The following is a 12994-nucleotide window of genomic DNA, read 5'->3' as shown; positions in this document are numbered from 1 at the left end:
TCTCACTCTCTCATAATGGTCACCGGAAGTTCAACATGGCACCTCATAGCAAAGAACTCTAAGGATCTGAAAAAAAGAATTGTTGCTCTACAGAATGATGGCCTAGGCTAGGCCTGCACGATATTGGAAAAAAAATATATTGCTATATTTTTTTTTCAACTATATTTATTGCGATATTGACTGAGCGGTGAGCGCCGTGAGCAGCAACACAGCAAACCAATCCTTTCTGACCATACAGGGTTAATATATGTTACTGTAGGGAATGGGATTCAGTGTACACTGCAGCCTTGTACCATAGGGTTAATGTTACTGACACTGTAGGGATTGGGAAGGATGCTGGGAATGGAAATCATGAAGCATGCAGGCAGCCTTCTAAATTTTAATTGCAGATACAGGGCACTGGGCAGGTCAGGGTTAATATGTTAAAATCAATTACTCAGTGACAGTCAGTGACAGTGTGGACTGTGGAATGGATCAGATTATATAGTGACAGACAGTCTTTCTCACAGTGGTGGAGGCTAATACTAGGTGGACTAGGAGCCGGGAAAGGATCACAGCACAGCCGCATACATACATTACTCACTCGTGCACTGCAGCCCGCCCCACACGTTCAGTGAGTATTACTCTCCGCCCTAGTTTTCTCAATGGCACATTCAGGGAGCCAATCACGCCGTGAGTAGCGGCACAGCGGAACCAATCAGGTGTGCAGGCACGCGTGATTGGTTCGCTGTGCAGCTAATCACGGTGTGATTGGCTCCCTGAATGTGCCATTGAGAAAACTAGGGCGGAGAGTAAGACTCACTGAACGTGTGGGGCGGGCTGCAGTGCACGAGTGAGTCAGTGTATGTTCACCTCTGAAGTGTCCCGACTTCTCCCTGCCTAACACGGAAGTCTGTGAGTCCTCCTGTCCTCCTCCGAGTCCCTTCCCCCTGCCTATGCAAATATCGTGACCTCGGCGATATGAATATCGCCTACGGCCGCAGAACGATAGTTGATATCATATCGACTATCGTTCAGCCCTAGCCTAGGCTATAAGAAGATTGCCAAGACCCTGAAACTGAGCTGCAGCACGGTGACCAAGACCATATAGCCGTTTAACAGGACAGGTTCCACTTAGAACAGGCCTCGCCATGGTTGACCAAAGACGCTAAATGCACGTGCTCAGCATCATATGCAGAGGTTGTCTTTAGGAAATTGACGTATGAGTGCTGCCAGCATTGCTGCAGAGGTTTAAGGGGCGGGGGCAGCCTGAGTGTTCAGACCATATGCCACACACTGCATCAAATTGTTCTGCATGACTGTCATCCCAGAAGGAAGCCTTTTCTAAAGATGATGCACAAGAAAGCCTGCAAAAAGTTGGCTGAAAAAAGCAGACTAAGGACATAGATTACTGGAACCATGTCCTGTGGTCTGATGAGACTAAGATAAGCCCATTTGGTTCAGATGAGGTCAAGCGTGTGTGGCGGCAACCAGGTGAGCAGTACTAAGACAAGTGTGCCAGCACTGGAGAGCTACAGTTTATTGAGGGAACCATTAATGCCAACATGTACTGTGACATAATGAAGCAGAGAATGTTCCCCTCCCTTTGGAGACTGGGCCGCAGGGCAGTATCCCAACATAACGACCCCAAACACACCTCCAAGACAACCACTGCCTTGCTAAAGAAGCTGAGGGTAAAGGTGATGGACTGGCCAGGCATGTCTCCAGACCTAAACCCTATTGAGCATCTGTTGGGCATCCTCAAAACAGAAGGTGGAGGAGCGCAAGGTTTCTAACATCCACCAGCTCTGTGATGTCGTCATGGAAGCGTGGAAGAGGACTCCAGTGGCACTGTAAAGTGTTTGTGAGAAACAAAGCTTCGAAATACCTCTTTGTAAAGTAGCTTTAGGCCGGTCCCATTATTCCTACAGTAGGAGGAGCCGAGCGGGTAGCTCATCGGTCACGTGACTCCCGGCTGACATCAGAGGGAGAGCTCGGCTCCTCCTGCTGTAGCCCTGGATAGTAATAGAGCGGCCGGGAGTCACGTCAGCGGCCTGAAGACACTTCACAAAAGGGTATTTAGAGGCTTAGTTTCCTACAAACACCTAAATAGTGAAGGATGGGAGCTTGAAAGAGGGGCTGGCAGCAAGGCATAATTTAGGGTTACAAACCCTTTAAAGTGATTTAAAATTTGGAGATAGCTTTAAATCTACAGGATTTTAAAATCAGGTTTGGAATGGAGTTTGTTGGGTGGGTGATAAGAGTAGGGTGCCAGCATAGGCTGGGACCTACAGGGGGGTGATGCAGGTCAAGAGCTGGTCCAGTTATGTCCATGTTTGATCTCACCACACAAAGTAGGAGGGGGGGGGGGGGTCGAGTGGACATCCTTGGTCTGTGCCATTAAAATTCTTGAAAGTAGGTGAAAGTTAACTATTTATTCTAACTTGGGCAGTGGTATGCATGTAGGTAGCATTTTTTACACCTAACCCTAGATGTTGAAGCGTAAGTTCTATAAACATCAGGCGACATGGACAATTGCCTTTTTCGGAATCTGTAGGACAGAAGTAGAAAATTCGATAGTTTTGGATCAAGCCACGTGGATGATGTCTAGAACTCTGAAGATGTTGTCTCCAGTGTCTCTTGAAGTTATGAATCCTACCTGGTGTATCACCTTCTGAAGATATGGCATTAGTAAGATGGGCAGAATGTTGGCGAACAGAAGTATTCAGTGAGTTCTCTTATAAAATACAGTACATCAGAACAGGGAAGTCTGGCAAGTAGCCAGTGCCAAGGTTTGGCAGGGACGAGTCTATTGTAGCGTCATATACTCTGGGAAGGTCACAATGTTTGGGCAGAGGTGCACTTGATTTAGGCAATGTAGATAATAAGGATATTTAAACTGAAATTGTTCCACATTGATGGCTAACATGGTACAAGACTTTAATACTGCTCCAAAAGCAAAATACTCTATACAAGCTGCATCTTCCATTCAATTATTTTTTCCAATCAAAAACAATTTACTGACAAATGACACGACTAGGGAGTCTCTAAAAGTGAATGTTTTGGGGAGCTCAAAAAAGTAAGGATTTGTGTACTTACAATAAAATCCATTTCTCCAAGTTCATTGACAGACCCAGCGCTCCATGTTCAGAACCATAGGGTTATATTGCCCCCCTACAGGAGTAGGACACTAGGCAGAAAAAAAGATTTGGCCATGCCTATGGGCAGTCCTACATACATCCCCCTTTCTGCTAAAGGCCTTCAGTTTAGTAATAAGCAGTGTCAGTAGCATTAAAACTCCATAGAGGGGTGAGTGCTGTGTCCGTCAATGAACTGGATTTTACGGTCAGTACAAAAATCCTATTTTCTCTTTCGTTCATTGACGGACACAACGCTCCATATTCTTAATCATAGGGACATCCCTAAGCAGTGCCAAACATGAGGGGTGGGACAACAAAAAAATCCCAAGGCTAAAACACAAGAGCCAACCAGGTAACAGGTGCTCAAAAAAAACAAAAAACAAAAAACAAAAAAAAAAAAACAGACAACTGGAGCCCAACCTGAACAATACAACATCAAAGAGGGAACAGACCCTCTAAACAGCATATCCATATTGAGCCAGGCAACGCACTGACACCTTTGCCGCCACTGTGCGATGTGCTGGGTGTTCACTGTGACCCTGTGCCTTTAAGGAGGGGTGGGCTCCCTCTAGTCACCTGTCCTCCATCTATCCTATTCGATGCATGTGCTCTCATTGTAGAGACTCTTTAAATTGGAGAGTTAGGGACTGCAGATTACAGGGTGCCTTGCCGGGGCCTGCAGCTTACGCATGTACATGCAAATGTGTGCAACCAAACCCCTGTTTTTAATGCATACTTTTAGACAGTTCATTTCAGTTGGTCGCTGGCTGGTTGGTAAGTTGTGACTGGAAATCTCTTTGTTTTATTTTACCTCTAAAACAGCAGCCTGCAAAACCTTGCGGCCAAAGGAAGCATCTGCAGATGCGAACACATCCACTTTGTAGAAGTTAGTGAAAGTGTGCACTGACGACCAAGTGGCCGCCTTGCAAATCTGATGACTAATGACGGAAGGCCCAAGAAGCACTAAGCGCCCGAGTAGAGTGCGCCATTACAGGGAAAGGAGGAACCTCTGTGGCTACCAGATACACACAAATCACATCCAGGGCATGCAACGCAAATTTCTTAGGATGTTTTGGCCTAGGACACAGGGAAGGCAACACAATATCTTCAGTGATATGGAAGTCAGAGATCATCTTAGAAAGGAACGACGGGTGTGGATGAAGAACCACCTTATCTTTGTGGACCACCAGATAGGGGGTATGACAAGATACCACCACCAGTTCCCACATCCTGCGAGCAGAGGGGATAGCCACCAGAAAAGCCATCTTCTGAGACAGCGTAAGCAGGGGAATCTCCCGAATATTTTTAAAGGGAGACTTCTAGGGAACTGAGGTGTCCCACGGTGGTAGAGGAGACCGCACCGGTGGAGACAGATGTTGAACCCCTTGATTAAAAGTACGCACCAAGGAGTGCATGGCCAGGGGATGCTGAAAGAAAACTGCCAAGGCAGACACCTGGCCTTTGAAGGTACTCAAGGTTAATTTCTGATCAACACCTTATTGATGGTCAAAATCTGAGCCACCAAAAAAGAACGAAGGTGAATACCGATCGACTCACCACAAAATGTACGCTTTCCACGTATGATGGTAAATCCTAGGAGGTAGACTTCCTAGCTTTCAGTAGTTTCAGCAGTGTCAGAATCACCCAGGCAAACCTCTATCCTTCAGCACCTGGCTTTCAACAGCCAGGCCGTCAAAGCCAGCGACTAAAGCAGGATAGAAGATGGGCCCTTGGGACAGAAGTCCCCAAGAGACATCAACGACCAATCGCAGCAGGTCGGCATACCAAGATCAACAAGGCCAGTACAGGGCCACTAGAATGACCAGAATCCCTTCGGCCTCAATCCTGCGCAAAAGCCGCTGGAGAAGCTTGAGAGGAGGGAAGGCATAGATCAGACAATACTGGCCCCACGGGGCCGCCAGAGGATCTTGTGACCTTGCCACAAACCCTGGTACCTTTCTGTTGAGCCGAGACACCAACAGATCCATAAAGTAAAGGGAGAACCCACCAGCAGAAAAAAAAAAAGTGTCTAGCACCGCTTTGGGACTCCCCCACCATACCTGTATCATCACAGGAGTACCTGAAGGTAGATCAGCCCACAACCTGCAGCAGTGAGATCCCACCAGAACTCACCACCCCTCCAGGAGTAGCACCGGTCTGCACCAGAGATAGCCAGTATCCACATGCGGTGTCCAGGGGAAAAGGAAACCAGAGGTTTCACTGTCATGGCTGCTGCTCCTAATGCACACCGGACCAACCAAACATGGCCGCCGGCATAGATATACACACAAGCTCCAGAGTAATCGTGGCGACCACAGCAAAATGGCCGCCACATGCGGCAATCAAGAAGCTCCCAGGAGAGATCCCTGGAGCACAGGCAACAGCCACCATGGAGAGGGGAGGATCTGAGCACAGGACCACCATCCGCAGCAAGCCCCCCCCCCCCCCAGGCGGGAAGTTCTTCCGCAGGCAGCATGCCCACCACCGCACTGCTACAGCGCAACACACCATTCCCTACAATCTGCCAACCCGCGCTACCCCCAAACCACATCCAGCAGGAGAGGGGGGGGGGGGGGGCGGCTCCTCACCATACCAGTAACCAGGTGGGCACCACTCCAGACAGAACCTTCTCACCATTGAAAAAAGGGGCTGTCAGCAAGGAGGAACGCTGGGACCTGGGCTAAGACCCGGTCATATGCGATCTCGCGACACGTTTAACTTGCAGGCCAGCCCCCGTCCAGTGGGGCTATGCTGCGGCCGACCGAGCATGGAGCTCTGGTCTGCGCGTAAACGCTGGCCAGACTGGGGGGGGGGGGGGGGGAGAGAACCACTGGATCTAGCTATCCAGCCAGATGTCCAGCCTGGCAGTTGATTGTAGATCGAACAGGAAGAAAACAGGAGAAAAAAATGCCATGTAAGAAGAAGATGCAAGGACCAGAGATCCCTGCAGGGAACTAGGTCCACTTCTGACTAGGCAGAAAAAAAACTGAAGGCCTATAGCAGAGAGGGGGGGGGTGTATACCACCTAGGACTACCCATTAACATAGCCAAGTCTTTTTTCTGCCTAGTGTCCTACTCCTGTAGGGGGCTATATATACCTATGGTTCTGAATATGGAGCGCTGTGTCCGTCAATGAACGAAAGAGAAATCCCTACCACACATTTTGTAAACTTTACCAACCCATGATGCAAATTCAGGTAGTTCCTCTACTTTTACAAAGTTACGTTATTATGATATCAAATTCAAAAATAATTATCAGCAGTTAGTAGAAAACTAAACTGGAGGTATCCAAGATCTTCTCATAGCTGGTGCACAGGGATAGGCAGATTGCCTGTCCAGGTGTAGCAGAGAAAAATATTTGCTGTCACTATCCTCTACCTCTCCCTGGTTGTAAAGGATGCTGTTGGTTTCACAGTCGACAGCCTTCTGGAAGCCAGTGCCGCTGCAGTGGGCAAAGCCTCATGGGGAAGCAGCCAAACTTGTTCCCCATCAGGTGCACTCTCTTCATGTAATTGACATCAAGCAATGGACGGATTACAGCAGGCTGTCTATTGGCTAAGGATCAACCCACTGCTTGATGTCGATAAGGACAGCTGACTTGATGGGAATTAGGGTCTGTGAATCCACATTAGGCCCCGCCCTCCGATACAAATCTCCCACTGCTGCACTGACTGTGGCAGCTGCAGCAGCAGGGAGGAAGCACAGAGGCTGGAATCTCCGTATAAACACTTCCGCCTCAGTGTGCCTCCACATGCAGTGTGTGCCCCAGATTCAGGTACTTGTCTACAATATATACCTAAATCTGGTAACGCTTTCTGAGGACGTCATCACAACGAAACATACATCAGGGCATACACTGGCAATAACAATGTGTGTAAACCCAGGTGCAGGTTGAAATGCACAATAAAATGTAAGCACAATAACAAATGTTGTATGTCACATATTGAAGCTAACAAAAGATTTTACACTATTAGAGCTCTTTCTCCTCTAATTCTATAGTAATGGTGAACATGGAGTGAGAGAGTAAAGCAGAAGCCCTGGATGTTTACCCCTCAGGGAAAAACACATTGGGACCTTGCTCTTAAATGAGAGGTCACAGCCATCTGGTGAGTTCTCCAGAGTGGTGGAGTTTTATAGTGGTAGATTTGAAGCACTGCAGGAACTTTATGCACATAGAGCACTTTATACAGTGGGATTTTAGGAAACGGACACTTTAATTTTTTATGTGAACACATTTATTTGGACATTTTGATTCTTTATAGCAGTGGTCCTCAACCCTGGCCTACAGGGCCCACTAACAGGCCAGATTTTAGGTAGTACCTTGGGGAGATGCAGACTAGAGTACTGCAATCACTGAGCAGCAAATATCACCTGGGATGCATTTCAGTTATCTTGAAAATCTGGCCTGTTAGTGGGGCCTGTAGACCAGGGTTGAGGACCACTGCTTAATAGGATTTGATCATTTATGGATGCACTTGAGTAATAAGGAACTGATATTTATGCACTGTAGCACTTTTATATGTAAAAAGGGACCGATTTCTTTATATAACTAATTATTGGTTGATCTGTATATATTGTGGCATACATATAGTATGCAAAAAATAAAGAACACTTGTGCCAAGTATAGTGTCAAATGAAGAAATAAATTAATAAATTAATTATTATATGGAGATAAACCGGATTGCAGCTGCTACACACATCCACCAAAAGGGGAAACAATGTAACTATATTTTGAAGTTAAAAACCTCAATTCTAGCAGCGCAAAATCCTACCATACAATAAAGTGCATATGTGAATAGATTTTAAAATAATTTCTCCTGTGCATTATCAAGTACGAAGTACAAAGTGAGGGGTCACTCCCTTCTGAAAACCATATAAGATACTCAACCTCTAATAAATTCTGTGTACTCCTCTATTTAAAACATCTTAGTGGCATACCAAATCTTTACAAATATAAATAATAGTGAGATATATATATATATATATATATATATATATATATATATATATATATATATATATATATATATATATATATATAGTCCAACCATAGTGCATATACAACCTAAAAGGTCCCAGTGACCGAAGCGTTATATGATCCAGGATGCCATATGGTAACAGGGATCAACTACATCTGGTAAGCTCCGACTCCTGCCATCCCTGCACAAGTGCCTAGGAGATACCCACCATCACTACTCCCCTGCATGGTTGTGATTACATCACTGGGACATTTTGGGTTGTATATGCACTATGGTAGGACTTTGAGCGGATAACCTGAGTGGATATTTGCACAGAGCACAGTTGCACTTTATTGATATGTATTGAACTTTATTAATAAATAAATATATATATATATATATATATATATATATATACACTATTATTTATTTATATTTGTAAAGATTTGGTATGCCACCAAGATGTTTTAAATAATAGAGGAGTACACTGAATTTATTAGAGGTTGAGTATCTTATACATACAGTATATGCAAAGGGGAGTGATTTATACAAACGGTGAGCAACACAGACACCTGGCATAGGTATTTGAAGTTGAACACAGCAGTGCCATATCACAAAAGGGGAAGGAGATATTTTGTGCTGTATACTAAGGTTTATTACCACTTTATCAATCTTGTATGTATATATGTATGTATGAGTCTGTTTACCCCTATGATTAAATAAAGGAGATCTAGTGGCTATCCTTGGCATTAGGGCAACTGATGTGACTGCTACAAGATTACTTCTGTGTCTGACGATTGCCTTTTTTGGCTTTGGAAACTAGAATGGAGTTGGAGTTGCCCAGGACAAGCAGCATAGCCCCTCTAAAAAGAGCTTATTTATACATTTACAAGCAATCATTTGGTTATAAGAAATGTTATGCAACATTTGCCACTCTTGCTACTAGGTGGCTAATGTGATGGATCAGCCTTATAGAGATGACATGGGATACAGTATAAGGGATTTTAATGGGGCTTTCGGTCCTTGGTTTTTAATGTTTAAAGCAGACCTCCAGCTTTTAGTAAACAATTTACTTCACTAATACATGGGTCCACTGGAAGCACATCACATCTGTCACATACAGTATATAGCGTTCTGGCAGTGCAAAGGGAACTTCACTTCGCACTCCCCTAACAAAACAGAGTTGGCCTGAGAGAAGCTCAGCCACAGACAGGGAGCTTTGAATTTTTTGAAGGAATACAAAGCTTCCTCTGATTGACTGAGGTAGAAAACAATAGAAGGTATTTTTGTAATTATTCAGAACACAAAGCTCCTTCCGACTGGCTTCACAATGCTCAGACCAACTCAATTATGTTTCTGGAGTGGGATGGGAAGTTCATGATATACTGTCAGAACACAGCACTGTATATTGTACATAGCTGATGCTACGTGCAGTATATACAGAGCTCCCAGTGAGCGCAAGTATTAGTGAAGTAAATAGTTCATTTGGGCCAGCTTGGTCCAAATGAACTATTTATAGTTGACTAAAAGCTGGACATCAGCTTTAAAAAACAATGAATGGAATAAAGACTTAAATGGAAGATGTAGTTGCTATATAGAATTTTGCTATTAAATGGTAATGTTTAGGCGTTTGGCTGTCTGACAAAAAAGGTTTTTGGATCTGTTGAAGATTAATGATTCTCGTTAATATTTCATCAATGATTCAAATTGGATTATTTACCTTTAGTTCTAGTCCTGGCATTAGAATATGTTCTCCTTCGTTCTTACAAAGGATACTCTCCATTTCTGTCACAGTAGACTTGACAAGGTGGAAGCCTGGAGTTGAAGAAATCAATATTACCGTAATAGCCCAATGATGCTTTGCTGCTAGGAAGAAAAAGCACAGTTCACAAAATAGGGTCATGAGATCTGTCTTGTCAGAGGGAAATATGCATGGAAAAAAAAAAAAGATTTTTGACTTACCGTAAAATCCTTTTCTCTGAAGTTCATTGACAGACCCAGCTCCATATTCTTCTTAACCATTGGGCTATGCTGCCCCCTACAGGAGTAGGACACTAGGTAGGAAAAATCTTTACCATGCCTATAGGGCAGTCTCTGCAGGCATACACCCACCCACTCAGCTATAGGATTCAGTTTTGTTGCAGTGTTAAGAGGAAAAAAACCCCATCACACTCACATCACAATAAAGGGGGGGGGGGGGTGCTGCGCCCGTCAATGAACTTCAGAGAAAAGGATTTTTTAGTAAGTCAAAAATCCACTTTTCTCTATCGTTCATTGACAGACGCAGCTCCATATTCTTCTCAACAATTAGGACATCCCAAAGCAGTATTTGCATGAGGGGTGGAAGAACAACGCAGTAAAAGAACGTAATTCCCCAAAGGCTAAACTTAAGCCAACCAGTGAACATGGAGCTCAACCAGGAACAACTGGAGCTCACCTAGAAACAAATACACCCTCAAAGAGAATATTTTCTCTTTTAAACAGCAGCCTGCAAAACCTTGCAGCCAAAAGAAGCATCCGAGGATGCCAACACATGAACTTTGAAGAATATTGTGAACATGTGCACAGAAGACCAAGTTGCCGCCTTGAAAAACTTGCATTACTGATGCTTAATAGCGAAAAGCCCAAGAAGCACTCAGAGCCCTAGTAGAATGCACCTTCACAGGGAAAGGTGGAACATGACCCTTCAGTGAATAAGCCTGTACCACCGTCTGCCTGATTCATCTGGATATGGTCGCAGCCAATCCCTTTCGAGGTCCTTCCATGAGGACAAAAAGTCTGATTTTCTGAAAGATTAAGGTAAACCCTAATTGCCAGAACCACATCCAAAGAATGCAAGCCAATTTCCTTGGGATGCTTGGGCTTAGGACAATGTCATCATTCAAATGGAAATCAGAAAACCACCTTAGGAAGAAAATACTGATTAGGACGAAGTACCTTTTTATCTCAGATAAGGTGAATGGCAGGATAGCCCGGCCAATTCAGATCCTCTGCGAGCAGAGGCAATAGCCACCAAAAAGGCTACCTTCTGTGACAGTGTAAGCAGAGAAATCTCCCTAATGTTCTCAAAAGGGAGGTTTTTGAAGACAGTACCAGGTTAATATCTCACGGAGGTAACTGGGACCGTATCGGAGGAGCCATTTGGCAAACCCCTTAAATAAAAGTGTGAATCAAAGCATGCGTAGCTAAAGGGCGTTGGAAAAATATAGCCAAAGCCAACACTTGGCCTTTAAATTGTACCCAAGGCCAACTGCTACTCAAGCCCTCTTTGGAGAACAGCCAAAATCCTACCCACTGAAAAGGCGTGTGGATGCACCTTCAACGATTCACACCATGAGATGTACGATTTCCACGTACGATGATAGATCTTCCTGGAGGTAGATTTTCTAGCCTTCAATAGTGTAGGAATCACGGAGTCAGAAAGACCTCTATCCTTCAATACCTGGCTTTCAACAGCCATGCAGTTCAAGCCAGCAGCTGTAAAGCAGGATGAAAGATTGGCCCTTGAGACAGAAGATCTTCCCTGAGAGGAAGTCTCCAAGGAGCATCGGCGACTAACCTTACAAGATCTGCATACCAAGACCAGTGAGGCCCCCAGAATGACTGGAATCCCTTCCACCTCTATTCTGTGCAGAAGCCTCGGCAGGAGTCTAGAGGCTAACAGGTCGACGTTGGGTGTCCCCAACCAGACACACAGCAGGTGAAACACCTCGGGGTGTAGGGACCATTCTCCCTGATCCAACACCTGACAACTCAGGTAATCCGCCTGCCAGTTCTCCACTCCTGGGAAATGCACGGCTGAGAGGGCTGGAACAAAAAATGTTCTGCCCATTTCTGGATCTCTGCCACCTTCCAAGCCACCAAGGCACTCTTGGTGCCCCCTTGATGATGGACGTAAGCCACGGCCATGGCATTGTCCAATTGAATCCAAACCGGACAACCCTGCAGGCGATTTGTCCAGTGACTCAGGCAAAGCTTTAGCGCTCGGAGTTTCAGAATATTGATCGGTAGTCTGGGCTCTTCCACAGTCCAGGTCCCCTGGACACACAGCTTCCCAAGCACTTCCCCCCCCCCCCCCCCCCAGCTAGACAGGCTGGCAACCGTGATAATCATGGTCCAATACAATGGGAGAAAGGACTTGCCCTGGCGTAAGGCTAACGAGCGAAGCCACCACCGAAGAACACTCCTTGTGCTGTGGAACCGCCTCAAAGGTAGACACAATCAGACCTAGGGCTCGCATTCAAGTCTGCAGAGAAGACAGGTTGCTGGATAACAGCAAAAGAATCGCCCTCTGCAACTTTTGCAGCTTTTCCGGGGGAAGAAACACCCTTGCTGAGTCCAGAGTCAGACCCAGATAACCCAACTTGGAGGTTGGTACTAGAGCAGACTTTTTGAAATTGATAGTCCAACCGAACTCTTGCAGAGGCCGGACAGTGATAGATCGCCCACCAGAACCGAGTGGGAATCTGAAGATTGTCCAAGTACCCTAGGACCGCACTCCCCCGCTGTCGCAGTAAAGTCAATACCGGAGCCAACACTTTTGTGAAGACCCTGGGGGCGGAAAGACCAAAGGGTAACACCACAAATTGATAATGCTCCTCTCCTACATCGAATCAAAGGAAACGCTGATGTCCAGCATAAATAGGGATGTGCAGATACGCGTCATTGATGTCCATAGGTGTCAAAAAGTCCCCTTGGTGTAGGGACGCCACTAGTGTGCGAATGGACTCCATTTAAAACCTCTGAACCCGCACAAAGCGATTCAGAGCCTGAGGACCCTGGTTGCTGACTGAGGTAGAGACCTCTATGATGGTGGGGAGGCTGGTACATACAGAGAGGCCTGGGGTTATGGGGGTTGCATGAGGGTCCGACCTTCCCGGGGAGGGGCCATGTCCGCCCCGAGACCGCTAGAGCTAT

At 45.7% G+C, this 12994-nt stretch overlaps 1 protein-coding gene across 1 annotated transcript in view; it reads right to left on the bottom strand.

The window, feature by feature from the left end:
* LOC309564560 (uncharacterized protein) overlaps positions 1-12994 on the bottom strand; it is a 137947-nt gene that overhangs the window by 104401 nt on the left and 20552 nt on the right. The window contains exon 2 of the mRNA XM_082269206.1: positions 9798-9892. Coding sequence (XP_082125332.1) covers positions 9798-9860 — 63 coding nt within the window. The 5' untranslated portion in view covers positions 9861-9892. The remainder of the gene's footprint in view (positions 1-9797; positions 9893-12994) is intronic.

This window comes from Pelophylax lessonae (genome assembly GCF_965119305.1).
Source record: "Pelophylax lessonae genome assembly, chromosome: 9".
In the NCBI taxonomy this organism is placed as follows: Eukaryota; Metazoa; Chordata; class Amphibia; order Anura; family Ranidae; genus Pelophylax; species Pelophylax lessonae.
Note: the sequence above shows the minus strand (reverse complement) of the source record. Positions and strands in the feature narration are given on the sequence as shown.